The following is a 24,708-nucleotide window of genomic DNA, read 5'->3' as shown; positions in this document are numbered from 1 at the left end:
GTTAGAATAAAATCTAAATTGTTATGGCTTAGTTATTTTAAAGGGTCATATTATTGCTGTTACAAGGGGCAAGCAACATTAAATATCACTTCTGAGAGAAAAGTAGGCAAAAACTGCAATAAAATACTGGTAAAATAACCAACTAAAAATACCTAACAGAAATCTGTTACTACATCTTAGATAATATATACTGGAGATATCAAAGAGATGCCATTTTATTAAGTTACTACCTTTTAAAATTAAATTATATTTCCTTTTTTTTAATTCAGTGGGGATCTGCAGTATACTTATGTTATAAAAAATCAGTGGCAAAGACTAACACTATATCCTACAAAGCTGGTAAGTATAATTTTTCATGGAATACTTAATATAGATATGTATTATGAGGGCCAGTAAAATTTAAGGAAAAAACCCCTGTCTTACGATGTGTTAGTGTCGGGACTGGGACCACAACCCATGTCTTTTTTTTTTTTTTCCTGTTTTATCTTATCTTTACATTTATTGGGTACTTAACGGAAGATTGATTTTAAAAAGGAGCTGCCCTAACCATGACAAGTATTCCAAAAAATTAGTATATTCATGTGCTTCAAGGTAGTGTGACCACAAACTGAAGTTTTAGGATTGTTTGTATTTGTGTATGTTTCTTCAGAATAATCTTTCCTTGTTTGTCTTACTTAGCCTTCATGGATGAAGCTTGATGAATATTAATTAGTTATTATGAATAGTTATAATGTTTGAGGATTAAAATCTTAGATGTATCCTACTGAAGCATTCAGTTATTTGATGAACATATATGTAATGTAATGTTACTAAATATGTTAAATAATAAGGCATTTTAGCATCATTCATATTATGAGCACCTAAGTTCAAGAGCTGATGACCTAATATTTATTATTGTTTTTATAGGTCTAATTTGTAGATATCCTCAAGAAGATTATGAATCTTTCTCACTCCCAGAATCTGTTCCCCTATTTTGTTTACCAATGGGTGCAACTATTGAATGCTGGCCACCAAATAGCAAATACCCTCTCCCTGTATTTTCTACATTTGTTTTAACTGGAGCCTCAGCTGAAAAGGTACTGTGTGTTTTAACTAGTATCAACAAATTTCTTGTATCTTATCAAGTCTTAAGTTTTATATAATGTAAGCAACAGTAGAAATAACTGGTTAAATTGAATCTATTATACATACTTCTTCCACTTGATTAAAATAACTATATACAGAGATAAAGGAAAAGAGAATTTTCATTCTGTCCCATATACCCAATGCTTTTTTGTGAATATGGTGAAAGATTTTCTTCATCATCAAATGGTGATCCCTTTACTGCTTCACTTTCTGTGATACAGAAGCTTTGAGAGTAATATAAAAGACATTATTAAATATGCAAAGCTATTTGGAATTATAGATTACTATAGTTAGAAAGGACCTTGGAAATCATCTAGTCTAACATCCTCATTTTATAGATTGGGAAATTGAGGTCCAGAGAAATTTAGTGAATTGCCTGAAGCTGGAATATATATTTCCTTATATAAAATTCTGTCTCACTCTCTACTACATAATTATTTTCAGTTACTTTCTTTTTTTTTCTTTTTTAAAGATTTCATTTATTTATTTATTTGACAGAGAGAGAGAGAGCACAAGCAGGGGGAGCTGCAGGCAGAGGGAGAAGCAGACTCCCCACTGAGCAGGGAACCCGATCTGGGGCTCGATCCCAGGACCCTGGGATCATGACCTGAGCCGAAGGCAGACGCTTAACAACTGAGCCACCCAGGCGCCTTTTCAGTAACTTTTTTGTAGAGAATATTGATACAGTTGCTTTCAGTCTTCAGAAAACAAACTCAGTTTAATTAAAACACGTTTTTTGGCGGGGGGGTACCTGGGTGGCTCAGTTGTTAAGCATCTGCCTTTGGCTTAGGTTATGATCCCAGGATCCTGGGATCGAGCCCCGCATCAGGCTCCCTGCTACGATGGAAGCCTGCTTTTCCCTCTCCCACTCTCCCTGCTTGTGTTCCCTCTCTCGCGGTCTCTCTCTCTCTCTGTCAAAATAAATAAAATCTTTAAAAAAAAATTTTTTTAAAACACCTTTTTTTTCCAATAATGATATGTGAGAGTAGCACTGTGTAGTTTGTGTGTGTGTGTGTGTGTGTGTGTGTGTGTGTGTGTGTGTGTGTGTGTGTGTTTTAATGTACTGCAAGAAAGCAACAGTGATGTTTGCTCACTGCTGTGTTCCTGGTACCTGGCACCTTCCCTGGCTCGTAGGCATGTAAATGGCTCATAATGGTCTAGCTCATAATGGCTCATCCATTAAAGATTTAATTATGTGATTTGAATAAATGATGTAAGGTGTATTTATTAAATGTATTACTTGTTTTCCAGGTCTATGGTGCTGCTATTCAGTTTTATGAACCATACTCTGAGGAGAATCTCACAGAAAAACAGAGACTTCTTTTGGGTTTAACATCATCAGCAGATGGGAAATCTGATCATTCCAAAACAATTCACACTAATAAGTGCATCTGTCTTCTTTCTCACTGGCCTTTTTTTGATGCATTCAGGAAGTTTTTGACTTTTCTGTATCGTTATTCTATCTCTGGACCTCATGTCCTTCCAATTGAGAAGTAAGTTAGAGAAGCCTTCTTCACTCAAAGTTTGGTAGATCTTTCCATTATGTGTGGTATGTTTGTAATGGTAATTCAGTAAATTTTATGTGGAAACTAGGTTTTTTAAGAGTTATTTGAAAAAAAAGTTTAGTTATTTCAATCAGGTCATATTTCTCTATTATACTTTTATAGTCATGTTACTTTATTTTATTTTTATTTTGTTTTAAAGTTTATTTATGTATTTAGTGATCTCTGCACCCAACATGGGTCTCAAACTCATGACCCCAAGATCCAGAGTTGTGTGCTCTTCTGACTGAGCCAGCCAGGCGCCCCACAGTCATATTTTAAGTGATTTTTATCTCTTAACAAAATGAAATGAATGTCTCATTTTTGAAGTTCTTATGAAGTTTGGAGATCCTATTTGGCAATTTTTAATTAGTTTTGTAATTCTTATTTTTCAAATAATTTGGGTTTATTATGAACTTTTAAAAAAAATATTCCCTACTATTTTTAGATATCATGAATTTAAAGAAAAATTAGATAAACACATTCTTTATTCTTTTTAAAATTTCTGTGATTCACTTTTTTTTTTTTGAAAGTTTTTATTTATTTATTTGACAGAGAGTGAGAGAGCACAAGCAGGGGAAGCAGCAGGCAGAGGGAGAGGGAGAAGCACGCTCCCCGCTGAACAGAGAGCCCGATGTGGGGCTCGATCCCAGGACCCTGGGATCATGACTTGAGCTGAAGGCAGCCGCTTAACCGACTAAGCCACCCAGGCGCCCCTCAGTGATTTACTTTAAAATCACTAAAACTGAATAACGTTTTATGCAGTAAAATTTGTTGCAAGTGAGATCTAAATATCTTCTTGTCTATTTGACTATTGTTTATTTTGTACCATCTGTTACTTAAACTCTTTTGTATTCTTAAGCAGAATTCTCTGACCCCCGTGACATTTGGGAAGTGAGAGAATTATCATAAGAACATTCAGTGTACAATATTACTCTAATTTTTTCTTATATATATATTTTTTTACTCTCCTCTCAGTATTCTACTCTAGCAGTTAGCAGATTTTTTGGTCTCCGAACCCATTTATACTCTTAAAAAATGAGGACCCCCAAAGAGCTTTTCTTCATGTGTTTTATCTGCCAATATTTACTACAATAGAAATTAAAATGGAGAAAATATTTAATAATATACCAAAATAATTACATGTTAACAAGTATCTTTTTTTGAAAAATAACTTCTCAAAAAAAATTAGTGAGAAGAGTAACATTGTCTGACATTTTTGCAAATCTCTAGTGTCTGGCCTAACTGAACACATCAAGGTTCTCATACATGCTTCTGCATTCAGTCTATCACAATATGTTGTTTGGGTGAAAGTATATGAAAAAAACCTGGCCTCACACAAGTATGTAGGTGGAAAAGGGAGAGCATTTGAAAAGCCTTTTAAGATTATTGTGTGGATTTTCTGTTTTGATATTGCACCAAAACTTGACAAAAGGTTTTTCACAGTGTGCAATCTAAAACCTTAGTAATGAACTTTCTCTGTTGGTTTTCCTCACTCTAGGTGGAACTTTTACACACATATGATTTTTGCATCATCATACACTGGTCGTTTAGAAAATACTGGTTCATGGAGTTAACATAGATAAATTTTATTATCAATGTAAAAAAATCACATTTGTTAATATCACCACCTATTTCATCAGAAAAATTTTTTTAGTATTGAGAAGTTATCAAGTACATGGTGACAAAATTCTGATTTTCACTTAAAATTTAATTTGTTTATTGAATTAAAATTGAAGTTAATTATGGGCAATAATACTATGAGTTATTTTTCTTTTTCTTTTTTCTTTAAAGATTTTATTTTTAAGTAATCTCTACACCCAACGTGGGGGACAAACTCACAACCCCGAGATCAAGAGTCACACTTTCCACCAACTGAGCCAGCCAGACACCCCTATGAGTTATTTTTCTTGAAGCAATAGGTCACCTTACTCATTTCTATATAGGAGATACTTGCTGGCTACCCAACATTGGATAACCTTAATTTGTCACTTGTTCTTCCAAGGAAAAATGACATTCTGTGAGAAGAACAAAATAAGAATTAGGTTCTTTGGTACTGTCCCTATAACATGTTATACATTATCTCCTTAGGGAGAGGTAAAAGTTAAAATGGCTTTTGAGACATTGATAACATAAACATTGTTGAATGTGAGGAACTGTTAATATGAAAAGTTATTGGATTTAGGTAGAAGCAACTTTAATGTGACAAATGATTTCTGGTGTTATTTGTTCACTTGTTTTTGTAGTAGCAGGGATTTCGAAATTATAAGTACACAGAGCATTTGACTCAACTCGGACTTGTGGTGACACGTTGACCTTTATAGTATATGGTATTCACTTTGGAATCAATTGGGTTCTTGTCTGTTTGTTTTTAAGGCATATTTCTCATTTTATGCATAAAGTTCCTTTTCCATCTCCTCAGAGACCACGGATTTTAGTTCAGGTATGATTTTCTTGATATAAGTGCCCTATTAAATCATTATTGGCTCTGTCAAAATGTACCATAAGAATAACAATTTTAAATGGAGGGAAAGAACAAATGTGGTCAAAAGAATCAGATAGTAGTTCATGTTGGAGTTTGGGCCCTTAGTGTTTTATTAACTGCCTCCCAGGCAGACATCTAATGTTTCCCCTTAGGTAAAAGGTTGAAGAGTTAAAGTAGTTGGCAGTAGACATTTTGAACATACAAAAAGGGACTTCTTTCCCCCAAATTTGTTCTAAGTATTTGAAAGTTTGTCTTTGCCTTTGGCATTTATTCCCGAAGTTTATTAGAATAGATATAAGGAAAAGGTGTGTGTTTTTTCATGTATTATGCAGGAAGGGAAGGTTCATATCTTTGTGGTGGGAAAGTTCAAAATGAACATAAATTATTTTCCCTATATCTTGTCCCAATTGACTGTATCTTTTCTCTTTTGTTTACATTTCTTTTTTGTTTGTGCTCTTGATCTCTAAGATGTCTGCCTATTTAATCACCATTTACAAAGTGATTTATATAAAGAAAATATTTTTATGTATTATCACTATATATGCCTTATTGTATTTATCACAGCCCTTAATGGGGGTGGGGTATCATTCAAAATTAGAAGTATTTGGCAAATAGGTATTTACAAATTTGTGGAAATATGCATAAATATGCATAAATTTAAGTATGTAGATAAAACAATTGCACTATTATATTGATACAGATTAAAAAATCTAGAAAAAATATCATTTTTAATAATCTTTATAATCAGTCTGTATTATCCACATGTTTTCTTGGTATTTAGTGCCAGAATATATATATATATAGCAGATTCAGTTTGAATACACATAAAAGATTTCTTTTATGTTGTTGGCAATTTTTTTCTATTGAGGACCAAACAGTAAATATTTTAGTCTTTATAGGCCATGCCATCTCTGTCAAAACTACTCAGCTTTTATTGTGCAAAAACAGCTATAGATCATACCCAAATGAATGAGCATGGCTAGTGTTCTAATAAAACTTTATTTATAAAAACAGGTGGCCTGTGGATTTGCCCTGGAGACCATAGGTTTGCTAACCCTGATTTTGGGGTATTAAATGAATAATTTAGTCTTTCAATAAAATTTTATTAAAGTGGCATCAGGGGAAAAGAGAATTCAGAGTAGGAAGTTAGTAGTTAGAAGAGATCAGTGGTTAGGACGTGCTTTTCAGGATCTCACTAAGTGATATAAACAGTTCCTATACTGGTTAATGCATATATTGAAACTTCATGAACATCATAATTAGCCTATATATATATATATTATTTTTTACCAGAAAGTAGTGTTTTAAAGCTCATCTTTATGTTTCAAACACTTTATTGTAAATTTTCTTCCAGTTATCACCACATGATAATCTGATTCTCAGTCAACCTGTTTCTTCACCTCTTCCACTAAGGCAAGTAGAAGTTCATTTCTACTTAGTTTCTCCAAATCCAGTGTGAGCTAAAGTGACATTCAAATACTTTCTCTTTCCTAGGTAAAATTTCAAATATTGATGGAAATACTTCTCATTTAACTGTTTCTTACCTAAATTCCTTTTACTTAAAGGAAAAAGGAAAACCTTTACAATAGTTTGGTATTTTGTGTATCCATTTATTATCAAGTACTTACTATTACATAAGTAGGTGTATATAGAGAGTTTGAGTATGAAAACAATTATTTTTAGCTTTAAAAACCCTCTGAACAGCATTCAAATGCAATTAATTTTAAATTTAACACACAAATAAAAAGATACTCCTAAATACTAACCATGAATAAAACAAGATAGTTCATCACTTAGAAGTTAAGAGAAATTATGAAATATGTTTTTTCTAAAGTATCACTTCTTGAAATGTAATTAGCTATGTAATTTTCTAGCAGAGAAATAGTTACAATATAATTGTTATTTTGTAGCACATACCTAAGGGAGACCAGCTACCATCTTTGACATTAATTTTGTAAGAATTGCAGATTATTTCATCACTAGGTCTTGGTCCAGAGTGACCAGTGTTTTCCTAACCTTTGTTTGAGCTGAAAATAAACTAGAAATACTGACTGAGACTATGTATAAAATGATCCTAAACTACCCAAGAGGCTTTTTTTTTTTTGGTAACAACTTTATTGATATAATTCACATGCTGTACAATTCACCCAGTTAAATTGTACAATTCAGTGGTAGAGATATAGAGAGATCATTGTAATCAATTTTAGACCATTTACGTCACTCTAAAAGAGAAACCCTGTGCCTTTTAGCAGTTACCCCGCCCCCCCCATTTCTCCCATTTCTACACACACACACACACGCACACACACACGCTCCCCAGCCCAGGGCAACCATGAATCTACTTTCTGTCTCTACAGATTTGCGCAGATTTGCCTATTCTGGATATTTCATATAAATGGAATCATATAATATGTGACCTTTTGGGTTTGGCTTCTTTACTTAATAATAGTGTGTCCAAAGTTCATCCATGTTGTATCATCATTACTTTATTCTTTCTGTTTCCAACAAATATTCCATTATATGGATAGACCACATTTTATTTATTCATTTATCAGTTGATGGACATTTGGCTTGTTTCTACTTTTTGACTACAATAAATAATGTTGCTCTGAACATGCACAAGTTTTTTGTGGACATGTTTCCATTTCTCCAAAAAACTTGTTAATAGTTTTGCTTTATTTAAAAAAAGTTAATTCTGGTGAAGCCAGTTATTTAGCATTATAAAGACAACATACTGATTGGCTTACTGCATTACTTACTTTGTCAGTTCAGTATTTTGTTACCACACAGAATGTCTCAGTTTGGGTTATTAATTTGCTTTGTATGTATATACCATCACTTGACTTGGTAGCTCTTGATTTCATATTACTATTATCATTACATTACTAAAGATAATCTATTTGTAAATCCAAATTTTAATATGTATATTTACCTTAAGGGAAGTAGACCTGTAAGTCATGTATTTTTTTCTGATAATTACCATAAAAGATGAGCAATTAAAAAACAAACTTCCATTGAACAAATTTGCTTTCAACCAAAGCATCCCTCTTATAGATTGAATCCTTTATTTGGACATTATCTACATAGCAGATCTTTTTCTGAAAAGAAAAATGACTTTTCATTTTCCATATTGAATACAATGCAGAAAAATCGAATAATTTTGAAACTTCAGAAAACTTCATTGTTTTTGTAACATGTTTCTGATGAGTGTTTTCCACACATAAGCGCAGCAGTCACATTTAAAGTTGAATAAATAATATAATCCTACCCTGATCATGACCTTTTTTCATTATTTTGGATAATGAGGCATTTGAATATTTTTAATTGTATTTTTTTTTTTTTTTTGGATTGACAGTGGTGGCAAGTTTTCAACACTACTTCAAAATTTAGGCCCTGAAAATGCTGTCACACTACTGGTTTTTGCAGTAACAGAACATAAGATTCTCATCCATTCCTTACGGCCTTCCGTGCTTACTAGTGTGACAGAAGCATTAGTGTCTGTGAGTATCAGAGTTCTTACTGGCAATCAATTTCGTTTTAAACCTAATTCATTTAATTTAAAGCTACTTTAAGACTTAGCTAAAATTCAGAGAGTAATGAATTTTTATGTTGTGAAAAAATGTTAATTTTCTGACCATTAATATTAGTTATAATTATTTAATTTGTTGTCAAATGTTAGACTTTAGGTATGAATATTTAAAAGACAGTTTTATGTGTATGCTGATAAATTATGCTTCAGTGTCAAACACTTGAATATTTTCCTATCTTTTGTTTATCCAAGATGATTTTCCCTTTCCACTGGCCATGCCCGTATGTTCCTCTCTGCCCACTGGCTTTAGCAGATGTCTTGAGTGCACCATGTCCATTCATAGTAGGAATTGACTCAAGATATTTTGATCTCTATGACCCTCCACCAGATGTTAGTTGTGTTGACCTAGATACCAACACCATTTCTCAGTAAGTACATTTTAGTGATTCTATACCCAATAATTTACAACTTCATAGTATATGTATGTAATGGTATATTTTATGAATGCTAATTAGAAATTCCTTTGAGCTGTATTGTTTTTATATTTGGGGTTATTACCATTTTGAATCAACTCGTACTATTCTTTTTTTTTAAGATTTTATTTATTTTAGAGAGAGAGAATGAGAGTGCGAGAGCTGAGGAAGGGGCAGAAGGAGAGGGAGAGAAGCTCAAGCAGACTCCATGCTGAGCGCAGAGCCCAACATGGAGCTCGATCTCACCACCCTGAGATCGTGACCTGAACCAAAATCAAGAGTCAGATGCTTAACCAACTGAGCCACCCAGACACCCCCAACTTGTACTGTTCAGTGGGATAAATTTAGGGTATTAGAGAGGTTTTACTGTAAAGAAAATATATATTTAATCCTCAGATCTTTAAATATTTAAGAAGCATTATTATAATCTTAGAAATTTGGCAGAAGGGAAATTGAGGTTAGAAATAGAAAAATTTATTTTCCATTTTCCAGATGAGTGGGGGTGAAATCACAAATTGAATTTTAATACTTGGTATTTCAATTCTATTTCTAGTCTTGTGTAATACTATTAGAATGCTAATACTTCAAAAAAATTTATATACTGCTTTAAAATTTCTAAATAACTTTTAAATTATACATGATTTTATCACCTTTATACTTGAGGAATATTAGGACTTTATAAGTTTCCCTCTCTTTTTATTGTAATAATATTTAAGTTGTAGCTACTGGAGCTATAAAAAACTTAGTTTTTTTTTTAATTCAGTTCTCTTGTACTGTTTATTTTCAACTTAATCATACTTAAGCTATTCAGGGAAGAGGAAATTGATCCAATGACCACATTGCATTCACAGGACATACTTAAAATAAGTCTATCAGTAAAGCCCAAAAGCTGGTACACCTTTTACAACTTAAATATGTGTATATGCAATAGATGTTTTTCCATTTTTAATAAGCATATTTCCATATTAAAGCCTTTCGATTTAATACTATAATCTTATATTAATTCTAATCTTGTCATATGTCAAAACCTCAAGTGCCTAAACCACTAGAAGAAATGGTTTTCTGTTACAGAAAAAATAATATATAATATAAAAAATATATAAAATGATAAATGATATATTATAGCAAAAGAATACTTTTCTTTTATAAAGCATATATGCTGTCAAAAAGCTTTTTTTCAGACAACACTTAACCAAGAAAATATGGGATATACTTTGTGCATAAAAGCCATTTTATATATGGGGTTTACAGAATCAAAGATTCTTTACCAGGAACATGTCATTCATTACCAGGAATATTTAATTCTTTAAATGTTAAAGTAATATCTCTTTTCTTTGCCAGTTGTTACGTGACACAATGCTTTTAAAAATTGAAATTAAGGGTGGTGAATTAGTATATACTGTATTTATTATGGTAATAAATTACATTACCCTCTTCTTATACTTTCCAGTTTGTTAAAAGAATTTTTTTAATTTTATGTTTTTGTTTTGATCACCGATGAGTTAATCAAAGAAAACATGAGTCATTTGCACTCCTCAGTTGTCTTCCTTCTTGTTATTATCGCCCACAGAAGGACTAAACTAGTGAACTAACAGCTTTCCACTTTCCTTCATCCAGAATTTCTGGAACCTCAATCTGAAATTTGAAAGAAAAACAAGTTCTGAATATGCAATTTGGGTTTCTTTTTCCCTCTCTTAGATACATAGAATACAGAGTATGTTATGCATGTCAATAAATTTTTGAAGAAAGGGAAATTAATATCTGGTATGTACTAGGCATAAAGATGTATGCATCGCCTATGTTGTCTCATCTTATTCTTTGTATTTTGTGAGGTAGTTTTTATTAACCCCTCTAACAGGTAAGGAAACCAGAGCTTAGATTTTTAAGTAATTTATCAGAAGGCACATACTGCCAGCTGACCATCACTGTCCAGCTCCAAACCCAGTACCTCTGCTATTTATGTAATAGTAATCTTGTAAATGGAAATCACTGTGAATAAAAATGCAGAAGGCCATCATAGAGGCAAACTCAGGTACTAAATAAGACTCTCCTACCCAGCCAAGTTTTAGAGTGAAGACATCAAGGGCAAGAGGAGGAAGTTAGTGAATAAATTACAGAAATTAGAGGTAATGCACAGATACCAAGATTCTCTTCATTTATGCTGCAGACATATCTTGAACTCCCTTTTTTGCTAGGCACCGGGAATAAAAAGGCAAACCAAGTACACTCCTTTCTCCTGTTGCTCATAATCTAGTTTTATAAGGCAGACATGCACAAAGTGAATGATGAGGTATAGTGGGAGTGTGTGTTGCAAAGTTTTACCAAGAAAAAATAATGTAAAAAGTGTTCTACATTGTCTTCTCATTGTAATGCAGGATTCTGTGCTCCTGGTCACATTATAAATGAAATATAACCTTCGCTGTAGGACATCTGCAATTGACCCTGTCCTCTCTGTATTTTTTCCTCATTTGTGGAAAAATAGGGTAGATTCTAAGACATTGGTTCTTTGTCAACCTGAGCTTTCCCCATCCATTCTTTTTTCTTTGTTTAGTTTCCAACGTGATAATTTTGCCCTTTTTGTTCTGTGGGAAGTACAGGGAAAAGAAAAAAAAAATTTCAACTTCCACTGCACACCTGGACTTTATTACTGTCTTTAGAACATGAGTGATTTACTTTTCTTCTTTTTCTCTCCATTTTTCAAGTTTTCTAAAAAAAAAAAAAAAAAAAAAGTATTCATGGCTTTTAAAGTACAAAAAAAAGATTTACTAAATAAAGAATGGAGGAGCGCCTGGGTGGCTCAGTCATTAAGCATCTGCCTTCAGCTCAGGTCATGATCCCAGGGTCCTGGGATCGAGCCCCGCATCGGGCTCCCTGCTTGGCAGGAAGCTTGCTTCACCCTCTCCCACTCCCCCTGCTTGTGTTCCCTCTCTCGCTGTGTCTCTCTCTGTCAAATAAATAAAATCTTTAAAAAAAAAAAAAAGGAATGTAATCAACAAAGCTATAGTTAAGTCCAAAAGCTTTATGGTGTTTTATCACTGTGTTCTTTTCTTCTCTTACCCCATGTATGGTTTGAAGAATGGCCATGTTACAGTAATTGTAATAAATGAGAGTATAGGAGTTTGTCTTTGAAACAAAGCTACCACTTTCAAGCAAATACCCTCTTTTATAGTTATGAAAGTGTTTTGGAATGTTATCCTTTATCCAAATAATTTAATATTATAGATTAGTTCTTTTCTGAAACAAAACCAAATTTTACTTTTACTTGTAGGAAACTAAGAAACTCAGTATTTAAATATACCAGGAATTTTGATAAGCTTTCTGGATATCAATTCATTTTTTCTATATGAGTTCAAGTTTTCCATAGTGCTTTTTCTTAGAGTCTATAAGAAAGAAACCTCCACTTGGTAAGATTGTCCCAATATTTAGATATCTAAAGTCTCTTAAATGAGGTTTTGAGTAATGACCACCATATCGTTTGTAGTGATTATTATGATTCCAGTGCAAGTGGAATTTACTCAGTACCAACATAATTATAAATTTTTTAAAAATTTTTTTAAAGTATTTTATTTATTAATTTGACAGAGAGAGAGCATGAGCAGGGGGGAGGCAGGCAGAGGGAGAGGGAGAAGCAGGCTCCCCGCTGAGCAGGGAGCCTCATGTGGGGCTCCATACCAGGACCCCAGGATCATGACCTAGCTGAAGGCAGACACTTAACCAACTGAGCCACCCAGGCGCCCCCATAATTATAAATTTTTGAGCTATATTTAATACACGGTTCTTCCCTCGTGTAAATTAATTTTTAAATATTCGGCATTCTAACTTACCCCTGTAGTATTTTTCTCCTATTAATTAGAATATTTTGTATGTGTTTTATTTTTTGTTCAATGAATCTCTCTTTTCCCTTTTTTATATATAGCAAAAAAAAAGTCCATCTAACAAATATATTATTGTTGTCATTTAATCTCAGAACTGGTGACAAGAAAAATGTAGCCTGGAAGATACTTCCAAAGAAACCATGTAAAAATCTGATGAACACACTGAATAATTTGCACCAGCAGTTGGCAAAATGTAAGTATATAACTTAATTAAAGGAAGTAATTTAATATGAAAAAGGACTCCAATTACTTCTCTTTACTTGTAAAAGGATACTGTTTATTTTATCTGAGGGAAATGTTCTTATAATCTTAAGGGTAAGTGAACATTGAAGCAAAATTTGTTAGAAGCTGAATAGGAAATTTATAAAATTTACACTTTATATCTACTACATTTTCATAGAACCATTTTAGAATAATAAAATTCAAAAAGTAGTTAAGGTGATTGTTTTCTTTCATTTTACCATTATTGAAATACCAGGGAAAAAATAAGAGTTTCCTCTCGTATATTTTCTTCATACATAGAAGTTTTGTTTTGAAAATTTAAGACAGATGGTTTAAATTAGAAAATGCTGATGATTTTAGTGGGGTGAGAGTTGGGTCATATGCTTTTCACCTTCCATGGATCTTAATGCTATGCTTACCTCAAATAATTTGAAAATAGAAGCTTGCCATATGCACTAGGAAATTAATCAAAATGAAAATTGATTAAGATGTGGAATACTTTAGAAAAAGCTTATATAAGAATACCTTGTCAGTGATCCAGAGATACAGATAAGAAGAATTAAACCTTCCTTTATTTAATCCTCTTGGTACTTACAACAATGGCTCATTCAGGGCCCATAAATTAATACTTATTGTATGAAAAATGGCCAGTGATGGTGTAGCAATATTTGAGGTTCTCAATTATGTGTTTATCATTTATCTAATCTTATTGGTATTTTATAACAATGGCTCATTCAGCGCCCATAATTTAATACTTACTAAATTATTGTGTGAAAAAATGGTCAGTAATGGTACAGCAATATTTGAGGTTCTTGTTTATGTATTAGGTGAAATGTAAACATAGGAAGGGGCCTACATCCTTGAGGGTTCAAAGTGCCTGTATAGTTGGAAATAGCATGGAAGAAGACAGTGTTTCCAAAGTAAACCTTACAATAAGCAGATAATTTGGAAGCAGCTCGTAAGGACTGGGATATGAAACCAGTGACGTCAAATAGAACAACATTTTATCTTATGGAACAAATAAGTTATGTATAGAATTTTACTTAAGCTAACTACTTAATTGCTTTCTAACAAGGCATGTACTTCTTTTAAATGGCTGAGAAGTCCAGCAGCTTTTGTAGCAATATTTAAAATATTATTAAAATCAATGAAATAGCCCATCCAGCTCAACTGAAGGGCAGAAACTTAAAACTATAAACTTTTAAACAGTACTGATAGTTAAGGATTGTGTAATACTTTACAGCTTCAGAACACTTTCACATACTTAAGTTGAGGGAGGTAAAATAGCTTGTCAGAGATCATACAGTTAACAAGGTTAAGTTAGGATTAAAATCTAGGCCTTCTATATCAATGCCCACATTCTTCCTAGTACTGTTACTTTTTTAGACAATAAGAACTCCAGAAAAAAACTAAGATGATTGATTGTTCCTCATATTTTAAAATTTTTTTAATTTTGAAACAATCACAAACATTTTCCCTGACTTTTGAGAATAGATGCCCATCACCTCCAAATGGAATATATTTCCTACCAAAAAATATGTTCTCCTGCATCAGTACAATATAACCATGAAAATCAGGAAATTAACATTGAGCATTACTGCCATCTTTATCCACAGACCAGATTCTAGTTTTGTCGGTTATGATAATAACATTCTTTATAGCAAAATAATCCATTTCCAAATCAGATGTTATAACTTAGTTTCAAGTCTCTTTAATCTCCTTTTCTCCAAACAGTTCCTTGATTTTTTCCTTCTTTTTCTTGATACTTTTGAAGATGATACTTACTGTCATAGAATGGTCCATGATGGGACCAAGGGTCCCATCCCTCTCTTACATCCCAAACAGAGATGTAACTGCTGTTTTGAGAAAAGCCAAATACATGGACAGAGAGTATGCCATGAGCATAGAGCATGCAACACATTGGGAGGGAAAAAGCAAGGTCCAAACCCTTGTCTGAGTATCCTCATGATAAATACAGGTCATACATCTATCGCAGAAGTGACACCATGTTCCTTTCCTAGCATCCTTACCAGATCAGGCACTACTTCAATTTGTCTCATAATTGACGAAGATGTTCACTTTGTGCACTTGATTAAGGTGGCGTCTACCAGACCTCTCTATTGTGAATTTATTATTTTACTACCTAAGGACTTTAGCATTGGATTGTTCAGGAAGAGGAAGAGCTGTTTTTCACATTCTAAGCCTTGCGTGCTTTTCCTGTAGGCACTTATATTTTTTAAAAGGGAGGGTGGGTGGGCAGAGATAGGGATAATGCATTTAACCCTGTATCCTGCTGATATGGTTGCTATGATTTCCATTTATTAGTTTATATATAGTTACTTCAGAACATGAATTTTTTTGATGGTAGATAAACAGGAATAATTCTATATTTACTTGGGTTAAAATACATGTAGCAGAGCCTAAAAAATGATGTAGCAAGCTTTGCTAGGGTTTACCTATTATGAAGTTGTATAAACACAGAGTTGAGGTAGCTTGAGCTCTTTTGAAAACAACACATTTATTTCTTTCAGTTGACATACAGGACTGTGTAAGTTTAAGGTATATAGCATAATGACTTGACTTACATATATAACAAATTTATATTGCTATCATTATGAACATTGGTTTCAAGAGTTTGGAGAAAACACTAACACTGATTTTCTTCACAGTGCAGCAGAGACCAAGAGATGATGGACTAATGGACTTAGCAATGAATGACTATGATTTTAATTCTGGAAAGAGGTTGCACATGATAGATTTGGAAATCCAAGAGGCGTTTCTGTGTTTCATGGCCTCTATTTTAAAAGGTTATAGATCATACTTAAGACCAATAACACAAGCCCCGTCTGAGACAGCCACAGATGCATCCTCTCTTTTTGCCCTACAAGGTAAGTGATTGTATAGTTTTATAGTTTTCATATTATTGAGTTTAACCTTATGATGATTCAGTTGTTTCCTGTGTTAATTAATAGCTCATGTTTATCAAAATACATACCTATTTTGGAAATATGTGAAGATCAACTTTGTTAGTAATCCATCTCCACAAAACTAGTTATTTCTCGGGCATATTAGTTATAATCCCATTAGCTAAATATTTGAAAAGCACAGAGCTTCCTAACCATGTAGGAATGTTGTATCACAGATGTGTTGAGATATTGATATTTTTAGCTTTCAGAGCAGCTAGGCAATGTTGGACACTCAGAGGAGCCCCTGGGATGGTCACTTCCAGGCATGAGCAGCCTCATTCATTTTACTTCAGTGTGCTTTATAAATACTACTTTCTGTTAGTTCCCCAAAGCAAAAGAAGTAGGAGAGCCCCGGAGTGCAGTTTCTGTCATAATACATATTTATTTTTCTTTTGTGGTATATAACATTTGCAAGAGAAATTCATTTAATATGCATATATTGAGTTCCTTTAAATACTAGGTATATAGTGGTATGCAAAAGGGACATGGTCACAAAAAAAGAGAGAGAAAGACATGGTCACTTCTCCCATTGAGCTTATAGTCAAGAAGATAAGCAATTTGAAAATAATATGAATGAACACTTTATTTCACAACTTCAGATCACAGAAAGCCCTTCTGAGGAATTTAGGTCTGAGCCATGATCTCAGGAATGAGTAGAAATTAGCCAGGCAAAAGAAAAGTAGAAGATGGTTTTAAGCAGAGAGAAGAGTTGGAAATAATTTGAGCATATGGGCCCAAAAGAAGGCCCAAATGTAGTGTAACTGACCATAGCAAGCAACGTGGAGCATGAAATCAGGAAATAAATTTTTACTCTGTTTCAGTAAGACACAGACACAAACAAATACTAGAAGAGGTGTAACTGCTGTTTTGAGAAAAGCCAAATACATGGACAGGGAGTATGCCATGAGCATAGAGCATGCAACACACTGGGAGGGAAAAAGCAATTTTAAAAATGCTTTCAGATTTACTACTTTATGTGTAATCTTCAAGGTAGTGAGGGGACCACAGAGACAATTCTGAGCGAGGATTTGAAAGATCTAGGTTCAAGTTCCTTTCCTATTGCTATCTTTGTCAGGTCCTGTCCCTTTTCAGGGATCTTAGTTTCTTTTTCTTCAAAGTGGCGGGTTGAGGGGGTATAGATAATGTGGTTAATCAAGTTTCTTCTGGATTAAAATTTAATGAATCTTTGAATGATGCTATATTTTGTGACATTATGAATTTATGTTGAACAGCTTTCTTAAGAAGCCGGGACCGGTCACATCAAAAATTCTATAGCATGATGACCAAAACACAAATGTTCATTCGCTTCATTGAGGAATGTTCTTTTGTCAGTGATAAAGATGCAAGCCTGGCATTTTTTGATGATTGTGTAGATAAGGTAAGTAATAGTATGTCTGTAGTGCCCTGACTTATTTTGTGTGATTGTTTTAAATGTTATGAGTTATAGTTTCTATTTAACTTTTATCAGCTTTTAACAAAACCTAAGTTCATTCCATTTCATCATTGACTCTTTATTATGAAAGTTCTGTTTGGGCTACTAGATATTATAGAGCACCTCTTAGGAGTACCTTGCAGGATTTTGCCAAATCATCAGTTTTATTTTAGCACTCAGGATCTGTAACCTTGCCTGCCTACTTACAGACTATGGGAGTTCTGTCCAAGTGTGTGGACCTCTAACCTGAACATCCTTAATTATCACCTCTCCTTTTTGAGGATTGCTACAAGCTGAGAGTAGGTGTAGAGCATAATGAATATTTCACTTGAATATTTTTACATTTTGGAAGTGAGTTTGTAGCTTAAATTAAGTGAATTAATTTTGCTATTTTAAATTCATGTGTGATACCTTCCCTTCCCCGTCAGTCCTAATATCATTAGGTGGGGTGGAGCAAGGTGGGTATCCCTACTGAACAGAGAGGAGGTTGGGGAACAGTGGCCTAGAGTGGGGTGTCAAAACCTGAATGGGGTGAGGAAGGAGGAGCAGCCTAGCATTTGGTGTTGGGGCCCAAGCCAGGTGAAGACAGCATCCATGCAAGGGGCAACCTAGCATGGAGAATCAGAGGATGGGAGGTTAAAAAGAGTGTCCATGCTAGGGGACAGACAGCTGCAGGGGGTCAGAATACATAGGATGAGAAGAATATCCACGCAGAAACAATGTGAATATCAGAGTCTGAGCAAGGTCAGGAGAGTGTCTCTACTGGGTAGGGGCAGCAAGTGGGGTATCAGAGTTTGATCTGGATGAGGAAGATGCCAGCTTGGTGGGGGTAGAGGTTTGGTCTGGAAGTAGTTGTTAAAGCCAAATTAGGGTGAAGAAGTCATATGTGTGGGGAAGGGTGGTGGTAGAGATGGGAGAATATAGCATATGGGGGAATGGATCAAATAAATAAATATATTAAGGATAATGAAGTTACTCACTGTCAGAGAAGGGACTTACAAATACAGAAAAGGAAAAACCTGAATGAACTCTGTGGTATTAGAATGGAATTGAAAGTTTGATATATCATTGGTATTCAATATGTACAGACAAATATAGAAATAAATATAGATACAAGTATGTGTGTCTTTGTGTGTACAAACATATATTCCCTAGCTCTGTACACAGAGAGGACCTGGGAGCAGCCATCCCCAATAGCAATGAGTCCACCTAATGCACAGATTCTGACTTCTAAATACCATTCTCCACTAAAAGGAATTAGGACTCCTTGGAGAAATTACTGGGTCTAGGGCAAGGAAAGTACAAAATGGACCCTGAAGTAGCTTGTGCTAGAAAACAAGGAATTGCTCCAAGAATAATGGAGACATGTTTTTTAAAACAACACCACACACATACAGGCAGATGCACGTGCACGTGTGCGTACATGCACACACACACCATACAAAGACAAGCCAGCTTGAAGGGATTCCCACTGGTTACATCTGGGACAACTTGAACATCAAATGTTAGTAACAGATTATAACCCACTGAAAAAAAATAGGAAACTGTGAGTCTACACAGCAAGCAATCAAGAGTCTGATGAGAAACAGGATTTTAGTTTCAAAGTACCTCTGCACAAAATACATATTAATTACAAAAGGGGAAAGAATAACTTTATGGTGGAACAGAATGCCTGGCAGACCCCATTTTTATCTAATCATCAAAGTAAACATCAATAGTGGAACAAATCAACATATGCGTATAATAGGCCACAGTGAAAATACAACATCAATTCTATATTTCTGCTAAAGATGCATATAACCTGCATATCTCAAGGAAATATCATATAAACTCAAATTAAGTGACAATCTACAAAATACCTGTTCTATAATCCATGAACTGTCAGGGTTAAGAAAATAAAGGAAAAATTGAGAAACTGTTCAAAAGTGAAGGAAACTGAAGAGACTTGACATGCAAATACAATGTATTGTTCCAAACGGGATGCTTTTGGCATAACATTATTAATATAATCATTAAAACTTGTATGTAGTTCGAGTATTAGACATTAGTAGTGTAACATGTTAATTTCCATTTTCATGTTGTGTTATGGTTCGATAAGAGAATGTCATTGTTTGTAGGAAGTACACACCAAAGTATTCAGGGGTGATGGGTCATCAGGCCAGCAATTTACTCTGAAAAGATTAAGGGGGAAAAGTTGTTTGTACATGAAAAGTTACTATACTTGAAACTCTCATATAAATTTGTGACTATATATACATAATGTTCATGATTTTATGAACATGTCCCATGACAAGAGAAGAAAGGGAGAAAGCAAAGCTTTTTCATATATTTACTCAACAGGTTATACTTGTAAGGTTGTTTAAAGAAGTCCATCATGTTCAAATTTATGTGACTAAAAGAAAATCAGTGATTTTTGAGGGCAGGGAGCATAACAGCCAAAGTACAGCTCATCCCTCTGTATTCAGAAATTAGCTCAGTTCTGAGTTGGACTCGAAAGTGTCCTTTACTAACTAAAAAATCAGTACCAAATATGTCTTACAAAAATGAGAAATGATTCTAACTATGCCAGATGTAATAGGAAAAACACTGCATTGGGAATCAGGACAACTTGAGTCCCAGCTCTTCTACTTGTGATTTGAGTCAAGTCATCTAGTCTTTCTGTGTTGTTTTCTTACCTATGTTTAAAATATATTGTGAGGGGGGAGGAGCAAGATGGCAGAGGAGTAAGAGACCCAAATTTCGTCTGGTCCCAGGAATTCAGCTAGTTATCAGACCATTCAGAACACCTACAAACTCAACAGGAGATTGAAGAAAAGAAGAGCAGCAACACTCTAAACAGAAAAGCGCCCACATTCTGGAAGGTAGGACGTGCGGAGAAGTGAATCCGAGGCAATATTCGGGAAGATAGACTGCGGGGGGAGGGAGCCTCCATCATCTGCCTACCAGCAAGTAATAGAGCAGCAGAGCACAAAATAGGAACTTTTAGAAGTCAGCTCCACTGAGGAACGTCGCTCCAGTGCCTAAGCAGGGAGTGGAACCCTGGCTGGGACAGTGTGGTCTCAGGACCTTCGGGCTCATAGAAAGACTGGGGGTGCCTGAGTGTGGCAGAGCTCCCAAGTATTGGAGCAAGGAAGTCGTCTGCAAAGACGGAGCCAAGGAGTGGGCTCTCAGATCAGGGCTGCCATAAACTGTGATCCGCTCTTCAAGCAGGGATCCAAACAAGTGGCAGATCCGGGGAGACTCCCCTTCCTCCCCCGCCAGAGGAGCAGTGGAGCACACCGCAGGAATCTGCTGGGTTTGGAGACTCCAAACAAGGTCATGTGCCAGAGATAGAAATGCTCGGTCACAGGCTGGGTGAGCACAGAGTGCAGCCAGAGACTGGGGAGACAGGAGTGATTGACTGCTTTTCTCTGGGGACACACTGAGGAGAGGGGCTCTGAGCTCTCGGCTCCTCTGGGACCAGAGATTGGAAGGCCACCATTTTCATTCTCGTCCTCCAAAGCTGGATGGAAAGCTTTCAGGGAACAAAAGCTCCCGAGAGCAAACCTGAGCAGATTACTTAGCCCGGCCCTAGCAAGGGTGGGGCAATTCCGCCTCCGGCAAAGACATTTGAAAACCACTGCAACAGTCCCTCCCCCAGAAGTTCAGCAAGAACAGCCAGCCAAGACCAAGTTTACCGATCAATGAGAATGACAAAACTCCAGTGCTAGGGGAATACAACACATAAAATTCATGGGTTTTTTCCCCATGATTCTTTAGTCTTTCAAAGGTAATTTTTTAAATTTTCTTTATTTTTCTCTTTTTCTATTTTTTTAGTTGAATTTTTCTTCTTTCCTTTTGGAACCATCTTTTTTTAATCTTTTTTAATTTTTCATTTTTGCAGTCATATTCTATCTCTTCATTGTATTTAACCTTATTTTTTGTATATATATAAGTTTTCGTTTCTTTAAAATTCTGGGATACAGTTTCTTCTAACAGACCAAAATATACCCTAAATCTAGTGTATGACATTGTCCTAGTCTCCCACCTGATCACATTCTCTCTTTTTTAAAATTTTTTTCATTCTTTTTTTCAACCAACTTCTTACCAATTCTTTTTTAAAATTCTTTTTAATTTTCATCTTTACAGTCATATTCCATCCCTTCATCGTATTTACCCTTATTTTTGTGTATATATATATATATATATATATATATATATGTTTTTTTTCTTTAAAATTTTGGGAGGCAATTTCTTCTAACAGACCAAAATACACCCAAAATCTGGTGTGTGGCTCTGTTATATTCACCAGCCTGATCATACTCTTTTTTTTTTTTCCCCTCCTTCCCCCTCCCCACCCAGTTTCAAGTTTCTTCTGATATGTTTAGGGTATATTTTTCTGGGGTCATTGCTACCCTTTTAGCATTTTTTTTAACATTTTGTTCTCTCATTCATCTAGTCTCCTCTGGACAAAATGACAAAATGGAAAAACCTCAAAAAAAAGAACAAGAGGCAGTACCGACTGCCAGGGACCTAATCAATACAGACATTAGTAAGATGTCGGAACTAGAGTTCAGAATGATGATTATAAAGATAATAGCTGGGCTTGAAAAAAGTATAGAAGATACTAGAGAACCCCTTTCTGGAGAAATAAAAGAACTAAAATCTAACCAAGTTGAAATAAAAAAGGCTATTAATGAGGTGCAATCAAAAAGGTAGGCTCTAACTGCTAGGATAAATGAGGCAGAAGAGAGAATTAGTGATATAGAAGACCAAATGATGGAGAATAAAGAAGCCGAGAGAAAGAGAGATAAACAACTCCTGGATCACAAGGGGAGAATTTGAGAGATAAGTGATACCATAAAGCGAAACAACATTAGAATAATTGGGATCCCAGAAGAAGGAAGAGAGAGGGGCAGAAGGTATATTGGAGGAAATTATAGCAGAGAACTTCCCTAATTTGGGGAAGGAAACAGGCATCAAAATCCAGTAGGCACAGAGAACCCCTCTCAAAATCAATAAAAACAGGTCAATACCCCGACATCTAATAGTAAAACTTACAAGTCTCAGAGACAGAGAAAATCCTGAAAGCATCTCGGGACAAGAGGTCTGTAACCTACAAAGGTAAAAACATTAGATTGGCAGCAGACCTATCTACAGAGACCTGGCAGGCCAGAAAGGACTGGCATGATATATTCAGAGCACTAAATGAGAAAAATATGCAGCCAAGAATACCATATCCAGCTAGGCTGTCACTGAAAATAGAAGGATGAGGTAAAAAGCTTCCAGGACAAACAAAAAATAAAAGAATTTACAAACACCAAACCAGCCCTACAAGAAATAGTGAAAGGGGTCCTCTAAGCAAAGACAGAGCCTAAAAGTAACATAAACCAAAAAGGAACAGAGAAAATATACAGTAACAGTCACCTTACAGGCAATACAATGGCACTAAATTCATATCTTTCAATAGTTATCCTGAATGTAAATGGGCTAAATGCCCCAGTCAAAAGACACAGGGTATCAGATTGGATTAAAAAACAAGACCCTTCGATATGCTGTCTGCAAGAAGCTCATTTTAGATGCAAAGACATCTCCAGATTTAAAGTGAGGGAGTGGAAAACCATTTACCCTGCTAATGGGCATCAAAAGAAAGCTGGGGTGGCAATCCTTATATCAGACAAATTAGATTTTAAATCAAAGACTATAATAAGAAATGTAGGAAGGACACTACATCATACTTAAAGGGTCTATCCAACAAGAAGCTCTAACAATTTTAAATATCTATGCCCCTAACATGGGAACAGCCAATTATATAAGCCAGTTAATAACAAAATCAAAGAAACACATCGACAACGATACAATAACAGTAGGGGACTTTAACACACCCCTCACTCAAATGGACAGATCATCTAAGCAAAAGGTCAACAAGGAAATAAAGGCTTTAAATGACACACTGGACCAGATGGACTTCACAGATATATTCAGAACATTCCATCCCAAAGCAACAGAATACACATTCTTCTCTAGTGCCCATGGAACATTCTCCAGAATAGATCACATCCTGGGTCACAAATCGGGTCTCAACCGGTACCAAAAGATTGGGATCATTCCCTGCATATTTTCGGACCACAATGCTTTGAAACTAGAACTCAATCACAAGAGGAAAGTTGGAAAGAACTCAAATACATGGAGGCTAAAAAGCATCCTACTAAAGAATGAATGGGTCAACCAGGAAATTAAAGAAGAATTTAAAAAATTCATGGGAACAAATGAAAATGAAAACACAACTGTTCAAAATCTTTGGGATGCAGCAGAGGTGGTCCTAAGAAGAAAATATATAGCAATACAAGCCTTTCTTAAGAAACAAGAAAGGTCTCAAATACACAACCTAACCCTACACCTAAAGGAGCTGGAGAAAGAACAGCAAATAAAGCCTAAACCCAGCAGGAGAAGAGAAATAATAAAGATCAGAGCAGAAATCAATAAAATAGAAACCAAAAGAACAATAGAACAGATCAACAAAACTAAGAGCTTGTTCTCTGAAAGAATTAATAAAATTGATAAACTCCTGGCCAGACGTATCAAAAAGAAAAGAGAAAGGACCCAAATAAATAAAATCATGAATGAGAGAGGAGAGATCACAACCAACACCAAAGACATACAAAGAATTATAAGAACATATTATGAGCAACTATATGCCAGCAAATTAAATAGTCTGGAAAAAATGGATGCATTTCTAGAGTTGTATAAACTACCAAAACTGAATCAGGAAGAAATAGAAAACCTGAACTCAGACCCATAACCACTAAGGAAATTGAAGCAGTAATCAAAAATCTCTCAACAAACAAGAGCCGAGGGTCAGATAGCTTCCCAGGGGAATTCTACCAAACATTCAAAGAAGAATTAATACCTATTCTTCTGAAACTGTTCCAAAAAATAGAAATGGAAGGAAAACTTCCAAACTCATTTTATGAGGCCAGCATTCCCTTGATCCCAAAAACCAAACAAAGACCCCCATCAAAAAGGAGAACTACAGACCAATATTCCTGATGAACATGGATGCAAAAATTCCCACCAAAAT

The 24,708-nt window shown here is 34.8% G+C and overlaps 1 protein-coding gene across 10 annotated transcripts in view; it reads left to right on the top strand.

The window, feature by feature from the left end:
• Positions 1-24,708, top strand: part of DENND4A (DENN domain containing 4A) — a 144,917-nt gene that overhangs the window by 69,098 nt on the left and 51,111 nt on the right. For all 10 annotated transcript variants that reach the window (XM_025884611.2, XM_025884612.2, XM_025884617.2 and 7 more), the window contains exons 5-14: positions 270-339; positions 907-1,076; positions 2,377-2,618; positions 5,043-5,109; positions 6,506-6,564; positions 8,507-8,651; positions 8,933-9,108; positions 13,121-13,221; positions 15,920-16,138; positions 17,449-17,594. In XM_025884611.2, the coding sequence (XP_025740396.1) occupies positions 270-339; positions 907-1,076; positions 2,377-2,618; positions 5,043-5,109; positions 6,506-6,564; positions 8,507-8,651; positions 8,933-9,108; positions 13,121-13,221; positions 15,920-16,138; positions 17,449-17,594 (1,395 nt within the window). The remainder of the gene's footprint in view (positions 1-269; positions 340-906; positions 1,077-2,376; positions 2,619-5,042; positions 5,110-6,505; positions 6,565-8,506; positions 8,652-8,932; positions 9,109-13,120; positions 13,222-15,919; positions 16,139-17,448; positions 17,595-24,708) is intronic.

This window comes from Callorhinus ursinus, unplaced genomic scaffold (assembly GCF_003265705.2).
Source record: "Callorhinus ursinus isolate GAN/ISIS: 27379988/994484 unplaced genomic scaffold, GSC_fseal_2.0 scaffold25, whole genome shotgun sequence".
NCBI lineage: Eukaryota > Metazoa > Chordata > Mammalia > Carnivora > Otariidae > Callorhinus > Callorhinus ursinus.
Note: the sequence above shows the minus strand (reverse complement) of the source record. Positions and strands in the feature narration are given on the sequence as shown.